Here is a 21,064-nt window from a genome sequence, read left to right on the forward strand (position 1 = left end):
TGTTAATCAGACAGCAAACGTTCTTGTTTACGTTAAAGTGAAACTGCTATTTCTGGATAAACAAAAGAGCTAAAATACTGGCCGCATTCCAGGAGCAGATCATTTTTAATAGCGACTTCCGAGCAGTTTTTTTTTTTTTTTTCGCTGATTGTCAAAATGCGTTTCATTGATCAATATTCATTGGAATTTTGAACGAGATGATACGTTGGAAAATTGACTTTTCGGCACGGGTACTAGCGTCATAGAAAGAATGTGGTATTGTTGTCACCTTGTCTTACAGCATTTCTCGTTTGGCGCATTGCGGATGTCTACCCAGCAGTTGCTGAAAAGCACGTGTTTACTCTTAACCCCAGATGTTCTATATTCGGGATTAAACTAGCCGCTTCTCGCCTGATTTCCCCGCTATGCCAGTAGGTGGCGTTCATTGTAAGAGCACACCCTTGTCCCTGGTTTCTATTCTCGGATACGAATTGCTTCCCGTTGAAAGTTTCACACAAACAGCTGGCTTTAGTCAACGCCGAGCCATTCTGTGAGAGACAAAGCTTGGGGGAAGCTGATCAGGGTCTCCAACCTGTAGCGTCCTCAGTTTGTGACCTTTTTTGATCCGCTTCAAGTGGGTATAGGACAGTCTGGCAGAAGAAAAAGTGTTCATCCATCCCGCGATCTATCTGCTGGTGTAGGTGCCGAGGTTGCACGTGTCTCTGAAGTAACCTAGTAACCAGCACACAAAATGGTGAGTAAACATTTACGCGTTTGTAATTCAACCTTATTCCTGTTTATATTAGCGAATGTTTTATAGAGGAACGCCCACAGACAATGTTTGTAAGTCTCAGCTTGGTATGTGTTGTAATTCAGTCAGTGGATTATCTAATCGTTATGCTGTAAGCTATTTTTTATATGATGGGTATGTTGACTTTTTCATATTATGCATATTTGCTATGCTACGTAATAAATAGACTATATTTGCTTTGCAGAAGAAGAAAAAAATTAATGCATACGACTTGTACAAGAAAATAGAAACTTTGGCAGACGACGTTGATTTAAAAACTACCAAAAGACGGTATTATTATTTAATCTGTTTCTAATGAAGTTTAATTTCCTGTACAATACAAAGGGCTTTTATGACACTTATCGCTATGGAAGTTTTTAAATTTTACTTTGTGGGACGTGTTGGGCACGAGTGACAAAGATGCAGCTGTTCTTTTTTGAATGACAATATTCAAATGTGAGACGTGTGAAACGATACACGTGAGTTTTAGCGGGAATGATCAATGCCGTAGTGTTTTTGGGTACATTGCGGTGTTATACAATACGCATGCTGGCAAACTACCCGAAGAGCGTGCGCTGACAGTCATATTTAGCGATACGATTTCGCATTGGGACAAGCGAAAAAAAAAGAACTAACGCCGAAAGGTTGTAATTTTTAAATAGCCAGACGAGTTGAGTAAAAAAAAAAAGCGTAACACTGAAAGGTTGTAAATTTCATCTATCCAAACGATCATTTCAAATATCCAAACGAGTTCAGTAAAAAATAAAATAAAGGTGTTGTTCTTTCAGACATCATATCCGGACTACTTTAGTTATTTATTTTTTAAAAAAAAATAATAAAGACATAATTATTTATTGTGTTTCGTACTGGTTCTTGCTAGTTAATTTTTTATTTAGAGTTATAACTATGTTGTTACCTCCCCTTCTTTTATGTACTTTTAAAGATTTAGTGTTTGTCACTCAAGCGTGAAATAAATGCCCTTGTTATTGTGATAAACAATGAATTGCATTCTGTTATGCAGCATTCGAGAATGTTTTAAAGTATATTTTGTTCTGAAAAGAAAATGCTTTAGGGTCAGCGTAATGTCAATATTGGTCTTCTCTGCAGTTAGTAATTTTTATAACTTCATACAGCTTTTTAATTTAGAAATGTTGAAAATCTGAACTTCTCAGCACCGTTTTGAAGTCTCTCGCTCTCGCTCTCTCTCTCTCTCTCTCTCTCTCTCCTACCTTTAGTTTTATTGATGGCATTTAAAGTTGTACCGGCTAGCCCATGATGAAAACGCAAAAGCTGCAAAGTCATCATTCTGAGTCGTCACTTTGTGTATATAAACAAATTAAAAGACTGCAGTTTGATTCGCGCTCTATACTGTTTTTCTTATTGAAGGGAGTGAGGACATTCACAAATTAAGTGTAGTGTTTTTTTATTAAAGCTCCCAGTCACATTTTATTTTTACGAAAACCTCGTACGTAATATTCTTGCGACCTCCTCACACTTATAAGATATAATATCTTAAACCCCCCCCCCCTTGGCTTCTGAAGATCGGGTATTTTAGAACAAGGAGCTTATGTGCACAATGATCATGTGGATTATTGTTTAAAAGTTTGGAGTTCCAACTAATTTTTATATTTTAGGGATATTAGAGAAGAAATGAATCTTAATTTCATAAAATAATTTTTATTCTATAAGTTTCTTAAAATAAACCCAACTGAATTTGATATTTAATTATTTTGAAATAGAATTTCCCCTTAAACAACAGTTTTACAATGCATTAAATTTGGGTTTGGGGCAAAAACAACTTAAAACAAACCTAATAATCTAAAGTAAGTGATTCTTTCCTGTTATAATTTTCATCCTTTTTTTTTTTTTTTTTTTAATTTCATTCTGTTTTTTATTGTAAAATTTATGAAAAGGGTTTTTCTTTGCCGGTAAGAGACAGTTCTTATTTTATTATTATTAATCAAACAAAAGGTATTGTTAATTCATATGAACATTGTATTGAATGTAATTATATTTTAAGATTCGTCATATAATAAGGAAACCACCACATCAATTTTTTTTTTTTTTAATTTGCTTCTTTCATTGAGGGGATCTGTTAGGGAATCAAAGATAAGTTTATACTGTAGGACAAGTAATTTTTGGCATTATGTTCCTTCTGTACGGGACAAAAGGAGTCAGTGTCTTATGATGGTTATTTAACCCTCCCCATTGCTATACAGGAAAGCCATTTTGCAATGGAGGCTAAGTATACCAGCGTTTGTATTTTTTTAACCTCCTTTTTTTTTTTTTAATAGTTCGATCCCAAACACAAAGTGTTAGAACCTATAGTACTTCTCAACTATAAGTTGAGATGATTGAAGATACTTGTTGACATTAGACATGAACTGTGCATTATTATTTCCAGTAATACATACAAAGGAAGGTTGTTTCGAAGAACAAAAGTCGAAGGAATAAATGAGGAAGGAAAAAGTTGGTTCGGTGAGCTTGGAGTGAATGGATGTTGACAAATTGAGGCACGTGGTTGGAAAAAAACAGGTGGAATTAGATGTCATTCAAAAGAACAGCGCACCCATGGAAATGGGCGCTGTTCTTTTGAATTGACATCGCTCTGTTCCATTGAAATATCTATGGAAATGATGTGCAGCGTCTGTACGTCTCTGTAATAGGGCCCACATTCCCAAACGATGTGCCTCGAAAATTTAACACATTCTGCCCCACCATCAGGATTTGCTGATATATGGCTCTTAACCTCTTATCTTAAATGGCAATAACTCACTAAGCCCACCGTTGGATATAAAGTAGTTCGTTTTGGACAAAGCTGGCTCTGGCCCTGCGTGGCCTGGTGAAGCGATGTTTTCCAGCATCCCCTATCTCACCACTGTATTTTTTAAAAGTCGTTTCTGGTTTCGTACTGTTAAGTATGTACACTTAAGGCAAAAAGTTGTCTTAGTAAGCAATTGATGTTATTAATGAATATTAATTTTGCTTAATATACAAATCGTATTCTTGAAATATACAAATTTTAAAAGTTTTAGTGAATATAGCTTAAAATAAATTAAATATAAAATGATTAAGTTTTTAGTATTTGTAGAGATAGCATTTAATTTGTGTTAAAAAAAAAAACAAATATGAGGATTACATCAGCACTGAATACATATTAGGAGGAAGGGACAGGTGTGCCGCACGAAGACTGGTTGAAACATATGTGCTGAAAAAGGATAAACGTGATAGAGCTCTAATGAAGAATCTGTAAAAAGAATCGCTATTTATCCTAACTATCCTCTTTTGATAATTAAAGAGATTTTGCGACCCTTCAAACTCTTCTAAGCTGCCATAAATGAAAATCAGAAGGCATTAAGATCAGAACTCCTTTGAACGCGTTTCGGTTTAGCAACATGTGAACAATGATTTTCTCTACCGTTAGAGAAAAAGTCTATTTTAGGGGGACCACACCTTTCTCTACCGAATTTCTGGCTAACATTCAATTTATTGCAGTCTCAACCGCGTGATGCATCGATCCTTTCAAATAAGTTCATCAGCACGCTGAACTACAAGGGAGTGGAGAAAATAATGGAAACACCTGATATAAAAGTAGTAGTTTTTAATTGCTGTATGACATATTTATGAACATGCAGTGATATATTTTTTGTTTCAATCAGGTAGTATTGTGAAGGAAAGACGATAAAGCTGATGTTTATTTAGAGATGATATAAAAAAGTGCATGAAGAAAATGACTGACCTGTCCGAATTCCAAAGAGGTCAAACTGTTCGTGCACGTTTAGCAGGGGTATCAGCAATGCCCTGGGCGCCAAATATTACAAATCACGAACAAAACGTGTATATAAAACAAAATCTGATATGACGAATTGTGGCAGAAAATCGAAGATGACTGGAAGACACCACCGGACACTGAAAAGGACTGTAGCCCGAAAAAACAAAAGTACTGCCTCAAAAATAATTGAACTTAATGAGTCTCAGAAGAAGAGTTCGGCAAATACTTCATAAAGCTGAAATTTATGGCAGAGCTGCTATTGCCAAGCCACCGATTACTGATGGTAATGCTGGGAAGAGGATGCAATAGTGCATGGAGCACAAACACCAGACTCTGTTAAAACCTAATGGTTCTATTGCCACTTCAGCTGAATGGAGCTGACCTGCTTGCACCTTAATTTTCTTCTAACTCTTGTATTGACGATCTTGGTTAACCATCTTCTACTATTCTCAGCACACTCCACTCAATGCTTCCTGTGGTCTCCCGTCGAAAGGATGTCAAAAGAATTTTTAATAATCTTGATGCTAAGAAAGCTTCTTGTCCTGATGGTATTTCTCCACTTGTTAAAACCTGTGCTCCTGAATTTACTCCTGTTCTGTGTCACCTTTTTACACTTTCTAATTCCATTAGTGTTTTTGCTTCTTGTAAATTTGCTTATATTCAGCCAATTCCTAAAAAGCATGACAAATCCCTCCCATCCAATTATCGTCCCGTTACACTTACTTCTACTCTTTCTAAAGTAATGGAGAAATAAATTGATCTCCAACTCTTAAACTGTCTAGAATCCTTCCATCTAATCAATGATCGCCAGTATGGATTCCGTCAGTGTGGAACCACTGGTGATATACTGGCTTATGTTACTCATCTATGGACAAATTCAATGGAAAAGTTTGGTGAAACTCAAGCAGTTGTTGCTCTTGACATTTCAAAGGCTTTTGATGGTATTTGGCATAAAAGTATTCTAAATAAATAAGCTTCCATCTCATGGATTGTCGACTGTTTGCTGTGAGTATTCAGCTTTTTTTTTTCTCTTATCGACTACTGCAGGTGATGGTAGATGGCTCTCTGTCTTCCTTCTAAATTCTTCTCTAATGCTAGTGTTCCCGAAGGTTCGGTACTTTCTCCTCTTATATATTAATGACCTTCTTCCATTGACCCCTCGACGTGGGCACCTGTACGTGGTGAGGGGACCTCCCAGTGATGCTGCTGGACTTCCAGACTAGCATCACTGGGATCCAACGCCCACAGCCTAGGTTCCGGGCTTACATCAATGGAATCCGGCGTGTTTGCCGTGCGCTGCGACCCGTGGAAATTCGGAAAGGGGGATCCTGGTGGTTGAGGGGCCCAGCTTCAATACACCACTTTGGCCCCTGCTTCGACAAGACGGGTGGTCCTGGAAGGCCCGGCTAGGATCAATCGGCTAGTAGGTTCGCCTGCGAGGGTCAACCGTGTCAATGCCACGCCCCTACCCTCATGGTCCGAGGGACAGGATTCAGGCTGGCGGCGGTGCGGGTATAGTGTCTGGGTAGCCCTGGCGTTCCACTCCCGAGCGCATTTATTGCATGCCGGGTAGTGGGCGTCCCTTTGGGCTCCGTGGTGGGTGGGGAGCCCGGGCACTGAACAATAAAATAAACTCTATGAATCCTGAGAAACTTACTTCTTCAGGGGCCCCAACCCGGTCCCTATCTGAAAATTTAGACGGAGAATCAGATAGCATTATTGCTAATAAGAGGCAGCGAACTGAATTACCATCAGGTCTATCCCGCGGTTTTTAATCATGCACTCCACCAATGAAAAACCGATTGGAAAAATGTCACCTTTCTTTATACAGAAAGGATTAGATGGGTTAGTAGGTTCACCCAAATCAGTTAAGAGGCTCCGCTCTGGAGACCTCTTAATCGAAACTAAAAATGACAGGCAATCCGAACATCTACTCCGAGTAACATCAATCGGAGGAATCCCTATAACGGTGACACCACACAGAACACTCAATTCATCGAGAGGTGTCATTTCGGAGTGGGACCTTCTCGACGTCACCGAGGAGGAAATCTGCTCCGAATTAAAACCACAGGGAGTCATTGCCGTCAAGAGAATCACTGCGCGAAGGGATGGAAAAATAGTTAAAACCAGGAGCGTTATCCTGACTTTTAACTCTCCTAAACCTCCTGACGAGATCAAAGCTGGATATATCAACTGTTCAGTGCGTCCATACGTTCCGAACCCTTTACGGTGTTTTAAATGCCAGAAGTATGGACACTCTCAAATGGCCTGCCGTGGAGTCCTTGCATGCGCACGATGCGGTGCAAAGGACCACGAAACAACAGCATGTTCAGCCGCAAAACCCACCTGTATTAACTGTGAGGGCGAACATCCGGCCTACTCACGAGCATGCCAGAGGTGGAAAGAAGAAAAAGAAATTCAACGGCTGAAGGCAGAGCTAAAATATATCATACCAGGAGGCAAGGAAATCGGTCAAACCCCTGAATATCAACAGACCTACCTACGCCCAGAAGGTAGCAGGGAGATGTTCCGTCGGAACTCAGACGGACATGACCATTCCTCCCAAGGAGTCTTTCACTCCCATCGCGCGGTATCTCTTAAGTTCGCAAAAACCTACACAGAAGGACCAATCAGCTGCCACTCCTATATCGGTACCTCCTAATGCTTCACAATTAACAAAGGTAATTACGAAAGAAAAGAATAAGAAAGGGGAAGTCCCCCCCTACTACCCAAGAAAAAATGGATGTCGAGCAAAAGGAGGTACCCGAAGAATCAGTCTTGGAACTCTTTGCGGAGGAAGAAATGGACACGGGACAGCGTCCATTCTTCCCCAAAAAAGATAAATCCAAGACTGATAAAAGTAAGCCCTCAGCACCTCGGAAGCCGCCAGATGGACCCACCAAGCCAAAATAATGGCTAAATTCCTACAATGGAATTGTCGTGGATTCCGGCAAAATATGGATGACATCAAGGCCCTCCTGCAAAAGCACGAGCCGGTTTGCTTTTGCTTGCAGGAGACATATCTAAAGGCAAATGATGATCCCACCATGCACAACATCACATTTTTTCGAAAGGATAGAATTGCGGACGGCCCTGTACATGGGGGAGTGGCTATCCTTGTGGGTAACCAGACCCCAGTGCAGCCTTTGCTAATTACAACCAGCATAGAGGCTGTTGCAATTCGCCTTTCAGTGGGATTTCTATTAACTGTGTGCTCCATTTATTTGCCACCTGGGACTGACATCCCCCAGGCAGACCTTGATGATCTCCTTACGCAGCTGCCACCCCCTTTCTTACTTCTCGGGGATTTTAACGGACATAACACCCTGTGGGGTAGTGCTAACATCAACGGAAGGGGACGAGTCATAGAGCATATGCTCAATGACAATGACCTTTCCCTTCTAAATACTGGAACAAACACCTTCTTCCACATGCCTACCCGTACTTTTTCTGCCATTGATCTCTCTATCTGCTCCCCTTCTCTACTCCCTTCACTCACTTGGGAAGTGGAGGAGAATCCGTACGGAAGCGATCACTTCCCCGTGATAACCTTGTTACACAGTGGGAGACCATGTCTTCCTTTTAGGTTGCCACGGTGGAAGATTGATCAGGCTGACTGGACTGCCTTCCAACATCAGGCACATTTTGATCTTAGCACAGTCAGTCAAGAGTCTATCAATGTTGCAGTTAAGTACATCACAGAAAATATTGTCCAAGCAGCTGCGAATGCTGTTCCAAAAACATCTGCCCGGTTTCCACCATTTCCTAAACCTTGGTGGAATTCCCAATGCACAGCGGCAAAAAAGGCTCAAAACAAAGCGTGGGGGATATTCCGCCGCTATCCCACCACAACGAACCTTATAACCTTTAAACGTGCACGAGCCAAAGCCCGATATATCCGTCGTCAGAGTCAAAAGGAATCGTGGATCCGTTTTACATCATTTATTAACCAGTCTACCAACTCTAAGGTAGTCTGGGATAAAATCCGGAAAATGAAGGGAAAATATACATCCCACCCTTCTTCAATCCTAGATTATAATGGATGCGCTATTGCAGATCCAACTGCAATAGCCAATGCTCTTGGGGAAACATTCTCTAACATCTCCGCAACATCCTCGTACTCCCCAGAGTTCCTGGTCCTGAAAAATAAAATGGACAAACAAGCACTTAATTTTAAGACCAAGGGCCTCTATCCCTACAATGGGGCATTCACTATAGAGGAACTGAAAAGAGCCCTCACTCTTTCCAAAGCAAGTGCTGTTGGACCAGATGGCATCCATTATGAAATGATTAAACATCTTTCACCAAAATCTATGGATTGTCTGCTCCTTCTGTATAACAGAATCTTTACTGAGGGGCAGTTTCCGGATTCCTGGCGAAAGGCAATCGTTCTTGCCTTTCCTAAGCCAGGAAAGGATCCGAAAATTACCACCAGTTATCGTCCTATTGCTCTGACTAGCTGTCTGTGCAAAATCCTGGAGAGAATGGTCAATTCTCGTTTAATATGGTATTTAGAAACAAATGACCTTCTCTCCAGCATCCAATGCGGCTTCCGAAAGAATCGGTCCACTTTGGACCATCTCATCAGATTGGAAGCATCCGTCCGGGATGCTTTCCTAAAACGCGAACACTTGGAGTCGGTGTTCTTTGACATGGAGAAAGCGTATGACACAACTTGGAGATTTGGCATTTTAAAAGATTTACATAGCCTAGGCCTAAGAGGGCATCTGCCCTTTTTTATTCAAAACTTTTTAGCCAATCGATCGTTCCAAGTTCGTGTGGGATCCTCACTCTCTCGCTCCTTTAGCCAAGAGGAGGGAGTACCACAAGGATCAGTATTAAGTGTCACGCTTTTTGCCATCAAAATTAATTCCATCACAGAACAACTTCCTCCAACTGTAAACAGTGCCCTCTATGTTGATGACTTTAGCATTTTTTGCCAGTCGTGCAACATGAGGGTTATTGAAAGACAACTGCAGAAAGCCATTGATAGTCTGAATTCCTGGGCACTTGCTAATGGCTTCAGGTTCTCGCCGGAGAAGACCGTTTGCGTACACTTTTGTCGCAAGCGTAATCTTCATCCTGAACCTGAATTAAGGCTCGGACAAAATGCTATTCCAGTAGTAGCGAACGCAAAATTCTTGGGACTCATCTTCGATAAAAAATTAACATTTTTGGATCATATTCGTCAACTCCGCACAAGGTGCACAAGAGGCCTTAATATGCTCCGCTCGCTCTCTTCTTTATCTTGGGGTGCAGACCGTTGCACCCTGCTACGGCTTTACCGTGCACTTGTGCGATCCAAATTAGATTATGGGTCCCAAGTATATAGTTCAGCCAGAGACAGTGCCCTCCGATGGCTGGACCCTGTCCATCATCAGGCTCTACGTATCGCTACTGGAGCATTTCGAACATCTCCTGTCCAGAGCTTATACGTCGAAGCAAACGAACCACCGTTATCGCTTCGTCGTAAGCAGTTGTCTCTAAAGTACGCCTTAAAACTAAAATCCCTGCCAGACCATCCTACGTGGCCATTCGTTTTTGAGCCACGATGGGAAAATTTATACAATACTCGAAAGACTGCCAATCGTCCTTTTGGTATTCGTTTCCAAGAGCTACTCAAAGAACTTAATATCAAGGTAGACAAGGTTGCCCAAACATCAAAGCAACCCTTTCCACCCTGGCATGCTCGTGTCCCGGCATGCGACTTGTCGCTTAGAAACTGGGGAAAGTTGGACACGCCATCATGTGTCTACCTGCAGCTTCATTCAGCACACCGAACTGAATATTCCGAATTCGCGCCAGTCTACACAGACGGTTCGAAGTCGGAATCATATGTGGGATCTGCTGCTGTCTTCACAGACACCACTATATCAGAGCAGATTCCATCTGATTGCAGCATATTTACTGCAGAGCTGCACGCTGTAGAGTTAGCCTTGGATCATATTAGTAAATGCGAATACCAACGGTTCATTTTATACTCCGACTCTCTTAGCATGTTACAGGCTTTAATATCTGTCAGGTATAATCCTCATCCAGTTCTGTCTAGCATTCAGCAGAAGATTCACGTTCTCCATGAACGTGAATATGACATCCGCTTCTGCTGGATTCCCAGCCACATTGGGATTAGGGGAAATGATTTGGCTGACGCCGCAGCCAAATCAGCAATTCCCAATAATAACCGCTGCCTGTTAGTCCCCTATACAGACTACAGGCAAATAGTTCATCAAAAGGTACATTCCCAATGGCAGGATTCGTGGAATAGACAGACTGCGAATAAATTATATCGTATAAAGCCTGTAATTGAACCGTGGCAGTCTAGTCTGCGCAGGAATCGTAAGGAGGAAGTTGTTCTAGCTCGCCTCCGAATAGGACATAGTCATCTTACACATTCTTTTCTGCTGAGGGCAGATGACTGTCCTATGTGCGAGAACTGTGGCACCATTTTATCTATTCATCATATTTTAATTGAATGTCGAGATTTTAGCAATATCCGTAGTACCGCTTTTAACCATCTGACTGAGCCATATACACTCAGTCAGATTTTATCCGACAATGACCATGTGTCTGCTATTTTTAATTTTCTAAAATTAGTTAACCTTTTTACTCATATTTAAAAAATCTTATTATTTTTTAAGATTTACTACTGTTACAGTTTATACTTGTTTTTATAATGTGACGTAGTGACCTAATTCACTAGGTCACTGACAGTATTTACTTTTTATAACTAGGGTTTGGCGCATTATAGCCATAGCTGCTGATGCGCCAATAAAAACTCAATCAAATCAAATCAAATCTTCCATTGACTGGAAGTCCTATGCGTAGTTTTGTTGATGATAGGACATTTCATTGCACCTTCCAGCTTAAGAAACCTTGCACTGCACCAACAGCTTCAGCTTCTCAAATATCCACTACCAATTCCTTAAATGCTGATAACTTAATTTCAATCCTAAAATTCGGTCCTGTCTGATCTTGAAAAAAGTATTTTTCGGCTCCTATACTTATATTCAATGACATTCGTATTTCTAGATAAGATCACATATATTTTAGGGATTACCTTGATTTCTAATCTGTCTATCGCTTGCAATAAAGACATCACAAATATTTTCTTCCTCTATATCTAAAAAACTGGGTTTTCCCTTTTGCTCTTGGCGTTACTTTTCTTCTTAACAGCTAATCGCTTTATACAAGTTTCAACTCCAACCTACCATGGAATATTGATCCCATATCAGGGACTGCCCCAAACCTCTCTCAGGTTTTGATTCCATTCAAAAGACGGCAGTTAGATTGATTAATGACCCATCTCTAACAAATTCTCTTCACTTTCTGTCTTATAGACGTTCTGTTTCTGCTGTATATCTTTTCAATAGACACTTCCATGGGCACTGTTCTTCTGAATTGACTTCTATAATTACCGCTCTCTCTTCCAAACCAGTCCGTACACATGCTGCAACCAGTCGGCATCATTTTCCTGTCCAACTTCAAACTCATAGAGCCAACTTTTCTTCTTCCTCACTTATTTATTTAACTCCTGTTTATGGAGAACCTTCCTTCATACGTATTCCCCAAAAATTACAATCTACACAAATTGAAGGCTAATGTCAACAAGTATCTGCTTTAAACTTGATGATTGGAAACATGCCATATATTCAGACGAATCGCCATTCCCACTTTCAACATCAGGGAGAGTTTAAGTTTGGCGAATGCAAAGGAAGCGCATTATCCTGACTGTCTTGTGCTAACTGTACAACATAGAGGAGGATCAAGAATGGGTTGGTCAGCAATATCTAGGTATTCTTCAGATCATGTCATCATCCTGAGCGCGCAAATTACTGCCATTGATTACCTTGATATTCTGAGTGATCAGGTTCATCGCATGATGCAAAAATTGCTTCCCACAAAGATGCCATGTTTCAAGATGATAATACTTCAATACACACAGCCACATATGTCCAATCTCGGTTTTAGAAGCATGAAACTGAGGCTAAGGATCTCCAATGGCCTAAATATTGAACTAAATACTTAAACGTTATTGAGGCACTGTGGGCATATTTGGAGAGGAGAGAGAGTGAAAAGCAGCTTTTCTACCTTCATCACTCAAGGAGTTTGAAACTTTCCTCCATGAAGAATGGTCTAATATTACTCCTAAGGCAGTTTAAGATTTATTGAAATCTATTGAACGTAGTATATAAACTGTTTTCAAAGCAAGCGGTGTGGGCAGCCCCATGTTAATGCTTACCTGTAACTCTTATAGGTATTTTTATTATTTTTTATACTTCCTCTATATCTAGGATTTTTGACTACTGTACTAGTTTTACGCTTATTCTGAGCACTTCATATCACATATACGTTTTTAGGTGATAAACAACCAAATTAATTCTTTTAAGTCTTTCAGACAACAAAAATGAAATGCCACTTCGCTGTTGAAGGATGATGCAAGTGACAGAGAAACTGTCATTTTGAAAAGTGGTTCTAGACATTAATATTGTCAATTTTACATTGACTACTACTTCTTAACATATAAAATTCAGGTGGTAATAAATATATAATGGTTACTTATATCCTGAAATAAAAGAAATGCCCTTATTTATGTCTCTCCCTGACATTATTATGTTATTAGTCTTGCTAAGAACTTTGAGGAAAACATCCTTAATTAAGGATGTTTTCTTTAGTCTTGCCAGGAACATTGAGGAAAACATCCTTAATTTTCACATTTTATGATTTTTTCCCTTTTCCGTGATTCTAGGTCGACATTTTACAATATGCAGTTTAGCTTTCGAAAGATTGTAGTCCTTTCAGAATATTGGTAAAATGCCGAGTTAGTTTTGTGCTCTTTTTCCAGATAGAACTCCAATGACTGCAATTTTAAAATTTTCCAATAATCGACAAATCCGTGAAATAGATATAGTACGTGAGCCAGAACTCGACCCATTTTCTGATATTTAAAGTTAGTAGCGAACCGCACAGCTGGGATTTTGAGGCATGGGCTTATACAAGTCTTTTATTCGTGATTCATATTCAGTATTCTCGACTCTTTGCCTACTGTTTCAGTTAGACCTATGCTTTATTTTATCCCATTAAATTAATTAATTTCCGAATCATGAAGAAAATTGTATTTTTCCAGAAACTTATGATTGGCAACATTTAACCTAGTGCTGCTCAGATGTGCAAGCGAAGGAGTGTGCGGAACAACCGATGTATTTTCGAAGGCTCTATTGAAGTCATTCGGGTTACTAAATGTTCAGCTTATTGCTATCTCCTCTCAAGTATCCAAAGATGTTTCATAATTATATTGTCTAACGCCCATAAAATAACCATTTTATCTTTTCCGCATACCATCAGAGTGCCAACCGGGCTAGCCGGGTGGGTAATGTGCCTGCCTGGCAGCCCAAGGGTCGCGGGTTCGAATCCCGCGACCCTTGGGCTTAGATCAGAGTAGTGCAAAAACCTTGGGAGGTGCATTATTGCCACAGAAGCCGATGCGCCAACAACTAAAACGAAAAAAAAAAAAAAAATACCATCCGAGTGATATTTTAATGTTAGTCGAAGAGACAGCCCTCCTTTTCTCTCAACATGCAACATCTTGAACTGAATGGAAACTTTCTTCTTTAATACACCTACCCGTTTCCTGAAATGGAGTGGTTGCTTTAAAAACACATGTTCGTGCCATGCGACATAAAGCAGGTGGAAAGATAAGTAAGGTTTCTGTATGTGCGCAATTCAGTACGAGAATGACAAGACGAGAGAGCCGCAAGCCTGCTAGGGTTTTCACTTACGACTGTCTCGAGTGTAATGAGGGTGGTCGATTAAACAAAAAAACGTCCATCAAAAGCGGACCCTGTGGTCGAAACAGTTCATCGATGTGGGAGGCAAACGGAGGATGACAAGGCTTGTGAAGGATAATGAAAGATTACACTTATATAACAACCAAGTCATATAACAATAGTGGTAACCAAGAGGCGTTGAACGCACAATTCGCCATGCCTTTTCACGGTATGGGATATCGCAGCTGACGACTGCACCAGATTCCACTCCTGTCAGCACAAAAACACACAGTATATATGGTTACAGAGAGGTTCAGATACACCAGCACTGGAGAATTGGAAAAACGTCGCTTGGTTTGACGAATATCGGTTCCTGATGATTTTGCTGATAGTAGAACCAGAAATCGGAAAACATCGTGGATTCGTTCATTCTGCCAGTGGTTTTCGACCCTTTTTTTTAATAACGGCACCCCTAAGTAATTTATTTTATTTTGTGGCACCCCTACTCAATTTTCTGCCTGTTAGATCCGATTCTCTCTCTCTCTCTCTCTCTCTCTCTCTCTCTCTGGAGATAATATTAAAAAAACGTTATATGGTGGTTACTACAATAATATAGCTATAAACAAAATTATAATTCATAATACAAATTATATATAAATATATAATAATTTTATTCTTTATATAGAGGTACTCAATAAACATCAATTATAGATCACCACAAAATTAAAAAGATACCGTACACCTTTTTATAATGAAAAAAATATATAAAATTAAAAAAAGTTCAAGTAACTTAAACCCAAATTACGTGGCATCCCTGGAATGTTGTTGCGGCATCCCACTTGAAAACCGCTGGTTTAAGCCGATGGTGGCAGTGTAATGGTTTGGGGATTGTTTTTGTGGTACACATTGGGGCCTTGATACCAAAGAAACAAAATTTGGATGTCAAGTTAATCTGAAAATTGTGAGTGTGTTCTTCCAACAGTGTTCCAATTTTGAAGTAATTACGTGATTAATTATTGCATTCACATTACCTTCACTGAACCCGTGGTGGCAATGTGACACACTGACCTCATCGATTGTTGTCATCCCATGTTGCACGTTTTTAGTACTGCATTGTGCAACCGCTGCGTGATTGATCATGGAGGAAAGCTTTTCTTTGTTTTGATACACTCCCATGCTTGTCTCAGAGTCCATTTCTGTCGATTGCGTCATCCTCCTTGCCATTTTTCAGATGGTTTCGATTCTGTTTTGAAATCTGACTGCTTTAGCGCGTCATTAGAACCTTGTAATACCTTTGTGAGGACACTATAGCCGTCTCGGTAGCACAGTTGGTAGAACCAACCGTCCTCTCCACACCGGGTGGAGAAGACCTTAGTTCAAATTCCGTCGATGACGTGAGGGATTTTTATGGACCTTTTCCACAACCTGTTTTTTGCTTCCGGGAACTCGAGTTTTTCGTCCAGCAAATCGAGCAAAGTATACGCGCAATTTACAGACATAATATAGACGGCACAATATGTCTTAAGTCGCTAATGAACACCCTACCACAAAAAAAAAAAAAAAAAAAAAAAATCAGATATGTGCCTTTCTAATCTCTTTTAATATTATTGATTTTCTTATACAGATATTTCCGTATTATTTTTATGCTCCGAATAGTACTTTGTTTAGTGCAGTGGTTCCAAACTTTTTATAAAACTCGTGTCCTCATAAAAAGTAATGAATTATTTCTCTTCGCTTTAAGTCTTTTTAATTTTGTTATTTTAAATGCGCAACTAATAGCACTTAAAGTTTATTTTGAACAAATGTAGATCAGAAAAAAAAAATAAGAGAGGGAACGTCTGTTCTAGTTATAGCCTAGAAAAAGACATCAACTCTCTGGAATGTATTTAGTGATTCAAGTTTCAGGACGTCAACGAAGGAAAATCAAGTTGAATTATATTTAACTTGGAAGTGTCCCAGACAACTGAAGGTGCAAGTCTTTCACTCTTCTATTGGTATGTTTGCCTTGAACAAATTAATAGTCGCCTGTGAAGAGCATATTGAGGTAGGTACCAGTAAGAATTGCTATATTTAAAGCAATCTGAGGAAATATAGCAAGTAAGACCACTTGATTATAGATCAAGAGCCAGAAATACATTGCTGATATCCACAAAAGTACCAATAATTTTTTGTTGAATAATAAAATATACTGCACAATGATGGCTTGAAGTTAATGTTATCATTATAAGTTTATTTTGCTTTAACGTGGACAATGAAGTATTTCTTTTAAAGGTATACAATACAGATCAGAGCTTTAAATTCATTTGTTTGAGGATATGGGAAGCTTGGGTTATACCGAAGAGTTATAGGCTGGAATTGTATAAAATATTCTTTTAGCCAAAGTGTTGTTAATCACTAGGATAAGCTTCCTTCATAGGCTCATACAAAGCTCCTGGATCCCAGCTATGGGATCCCGGTATGAGCGTTTTCCGTCTCTTTGGTCTGGCGTATTTTTCTCTACTTTTATTTGTTTGTATGGTTGTCTGAACGCTCTGAACTGCCTTGTGTAGGGCTAACTACTCGTTCGGTTTCCACCAACATGTTCGGTACGATTACATTTTTAAAATGTAGGCTTGATGGACAGCTCCCCTTCCTTATTTGTGTTTTGTGGTAGATTTCTATTTCATGTATAATGAAAGTTTGGGATTAAATAGTTTACTTATACTTACTGGAAAACGGAGGATTAATGGGAAAGTGACTCCTCTGTTGCATCTAAACGATACTTTAGAGGCAACAAAGTTGAAAACCACTTCTTATTTAGGCTGTGCATATTCTGTGGCAAATTATATATATATATATATATATATATATATATATATAGCGGGGAAAAATCAGCTATCATGCTATCTTCAGGCCATGACACCAGTTACTAATGTTTCCTACTTGCTGTTATCTTATCTTCGATTTCTCTGTGTTATTGATGATGTCGCCTATCTTTCCAATGAACGTGGTAAATCATTTGAAGTAATTTCGGTAGTTCGTATGCGAGTGACTTCACAAACAACAGTCTCGTAGGGATAAGAATGCCTGATTTGGGAAGCCATCAGAACTTGGAAATCCATTGAATATATATATATTGTTTCTTGGACGTTCTTTATTTTTTATTTATTTATTTTTTTTTTTTGCAAGATTTTGTTGATGACAGGTCCCGTTCTTTCGCAGATTCCTTTAGAAAATATCCGTTATCTCAACTTCTTTAAATGATACCGAGGTTCTCATGGGAACTGATAATAATGATTCTGATGATAAAACGGTATACATCTTGATATAAGATGTGTGGTCTGCGAAAAAGTATCTAAAACGTAACGTTTTGGGCCTGTTCCAGACATCATTATCCAGAGTTGAAGAGATAGAATGTTTTCACTTGTAAATAAGCAAGAGAGACGGGAAAAAAAACCAAAAAAAAAACCCGGAAGGTTAGTTTCTTTTTGCGCTTGTAGGCAGTAGTGTATCCACTTATAGGACTGGTATAATCTTCGAAACATTATGCTGTAGGTTTTGTTTTAGAATAAGTGGTTTAATTTTTATATCATGACGTGAATTTTATCACAAGAATGAATTCATCACGTGAATTGCTCTGATAATTTTCTTTGTTGGCCAGGAGTTAATTGCCCTTGCATGCTGGAAGGACGAAATATATTTTATATATTCATGTATATTTTCATCTATAGAAATATATTCATGTTAATGAACGTCTAGTTTCTCGACCCTGATTATTCACATAAGTATACTACCACAGGTTTTCAGTATACTTCCTTAATTGCTATCACACACAGGCAAAAAAAAAAAAAAAAACCGAATCGTCGTATTAAGACAAGAAATGAAAGACAGCTGGTTTCTTCAAAGCAGATCTCAAAGTTTTATAATGACTGGAAAGCAAGCGGCTCTTCCACATCTCATTGACATAGCATGGATTTGTTCTCATCTCACCAATTTGATTGGATACTATGATGTGCTCACAAAGGAACTGGATGCAAAAAATAATTTTGATATATACTTGAATTTCAGGAAAGCTTTTGATACTATTGCACATGGAAGACTGTTGTACAAATTGGAGCGGTGTGGCATTAAAGGCAATTTGCTACAATGGATAACGGGATGGTTGAGTGGGAGACGACAGAGAGTGGTAATAAATGGACAGTGCTCTTCTGACTAATGTTATTAGTCGGGTTCCCCAGGGTTCGGTGCTGGGCCCATTGTTGTTTTGTGTATTCATCAAGGATATTGATGAGGGTATATCAGGCTTAATGTCCAAGTTTGCAGATGATACAAAGATTGGCAGGGTGAAAAATAAGGAATGATGGGCATTCCTGGTGTTGTGTCCTTAAGTCTTTTTGACTTTGTTTTGTCGTAGTCTGTTTCATGGCCAGCGTCGCTAACCGTGCCAGGTGAACGTCTAGGGCTGCTCAAATGCAAGATGATCGTCGTAATCCATGGTTAGCTCCGTTTTGCTGTGTGTGTGTGGGATGGTGGGGGTTAACTTTGCTTCCCAGGTTCTGGCCCCACGGGGAGGCAGCAGCAGTGCTGCTATGAGGCCAACTTGTTGGAGGAGTCAGTTGGTCAGTAAAAAAAAATAATATATGTAATAAAAATAAAGGTTAATTTCCTTTCTCTGTTTTTAATTGCGACTTTAAGCACATAACTAGTTTATAAATGGCTGTTAAGAGAAAACGATATAACTTAAAAAGAACTTTTATCGCTCAGTAGATCGCTAGATAATTCGCACTGGAAACGCTTGACCTCGAATTCGCTTGGCACCCGGGGCAGAGTATTGGCAGTCGCCTGCATATTCGGAAACTTGTTTCAGAGAAAAACAGAAAAATAAGCTTGCACCAACTGCAAACGGATTTTTTTTTTTTTTTCTCTGAAAGCGGATAACGTCATGATTGGACAGTGGAACAATGGAAGAAAGTCATGGTCAGACGAATCACGATACATTTTGTTTTACACTGATGGTAGGAAGAGAGTGTTGCGAGAACCTCGCGAAGCGATGGACCCTGCTTGCCTTGTTAAGACAGCCTAAGCATGAGGTGTTATCATTGTATGGGGAATGTTCTGTTGGCACGGATTGGATCCGTTGAAGGTATCAACGGACCTAATTTTGGTTAAATATGATCCAGGAAGTACCTGAATTTTGTATCAGATATACTACATACTGCAATGTTACACTTTTATCCCGAAGGTGATGGCCACTTTATGGATGATAATGTAACAGCACATTGTGCAAGGATGGTTCGCAGAACATGACACGGATTTCCACCATCTTCCCTGGTCCTCACATTCACCTGATATCAATCCTATTGAGAATGTATGGGTTATGCCAGAGAACTACTCGGCAACGAAGTCCTCTTCCTTCAACTTTGGGCGCCTCCGTGGGCAGGAGCAGCAGTGCGTAGCACACGCTTCTTGATTAGACCGGGGCTCGAGCCCGTGACCACCAAATACGGAGGATGCGGAAAGGCCAGGGAATGACCACCGCATATTCCCGGAGCAATATGGCCTTAGTTGCTAATGCTCCTAAAAACCAAATAACAACAACCTTCAACTTTGTCGCAGCTACGCGATATTTTGCTGTAAGAATGATTACACTTCTACCAAAACGCACTAAAACACCTCATATAATCCATGCCGCGCCGCACACTTGATGTTAATCGACACAAAGGCGGCCCGATTCGATACTGAATAAAGGTTGTATTTTTTTTTTTTGACTAGTGTGCGTCCATAATATGATTAAAACCGGTTACATTGGAGAAAAATCTATAATTCTTTTAAAAGATTTTCGTAATTTATAATCTACCATCAGTCGTACTAAAAACTATATTTTCTTGGAAAATGTATTTTACTGGAATATATTTTTAATACGGCATTAAAGTATGTGCTTAGAATACCACTTCCTCCTGTCAGTGTTTATTGGTCAGATTGAGGAAACCTTCTGGATATAAATAATCGTTAATGACAAATAAATTTAACGTGTAACAAATTTTTAATGATCAAAATATGATTAGGGCAGAAAGAGATAAAAGAATAAAAATTATTGGGTCCCAGTTAAGCAGTTTTACAATGCTGCTTAATTGTTTCGTAAATATATTAATATAATTATTTTTACGATATATTTTTAGAGCATGTTATTAGTAAGGCAAAATGATGCAAGGAAATGGACTTTTTTCCTGCCCCAAAAAATAATATTATTTTAAATAAAATAAATACATACTATTCCTAATTTCTTTTTTTAAATTTTAATTGTTTTGTATGTTAAACTTAAATTCATTTTTAGGTCGCCCTACGTAGAGGAGATGGATCTTTTTAGAGGCCTCCCCATGCCACAAAGCCGATTGGTCCCTCCAGTTTTACCCTAAACCACTGTAAGACAACTTAGAATATTATTACCCCAGTAAGTGATTGTAAAGTCTCATAAACAATTAATAATTCATATTCAATCAAATCGTCAGGGTTCAGAAGTTAAAGATCCACGAAAATTTAAATGGTTCTTGATGGGCTGTTTCTCCTCCCTTAAAACGACCATGTCAAACGAATACAGGATATGGTAAGATTTTCAGATTAAATCATTATAAACGAAAATGTCAGAGGAAAATCGACACCTTGATCCAATTACAGAAACTGCAATTTGCTAATAGTGACAAATGCGGCCTTCAAGTATCGAACCATCGATAATAGTCCAGACTCTTTTCCTAGTGATTTCTACTGGTTTAGACATGCAGA

At 39.2% G+C, this 21,064-nt stretch overlaps 1 protein-coding gene across 2 annotated transcripts in view; it reads left to right on the forward strand.

Annotated features, from left to right (window-relative positions):
- The first annotated feature begins 461 nt into the window (after positions 1–461).
- LOC150076119 (neo-calmodulin-like) overlaps positions 462–21,064 on the forward strand; it is a 94,002-nt gene continuing 73,399 nt past the window's right edge. The window contains exon 1 of one of the 2 annotated variants that reach the window (XM_090387727.1): positions 462–733. Coding sequence is in view for 1 of the 2 variants with exons in the window: in XM_090387726.1 (XP_090243852.1) it covers positions 731–733 (3 nt within the window). In the remaining variant the exon portion in view is untranslated. The remainder of the gene's footprint in view (positions 734–21,064) is intronic. The other variant, XM_090387726.1, reaches the window with a different exon arrangement.

The sequence above is a fragment of the Mastigoproctus giganteus genome, chromosome 13, assembly GCF_048544385.1.
Source record: "Mastigoproctus giganteus isolate SK-2022 chromosome 13, ASM4854438v1, whole genome shotgun sequence".
NCBI classification, from domain to species: domain Eukaryota; kingdom Metazoa; phylum Arthropoda; class Arachnida; order Uropygi; family Thelyphonidae; genus Mastigoproctus; species Mastigoproctus giganteus.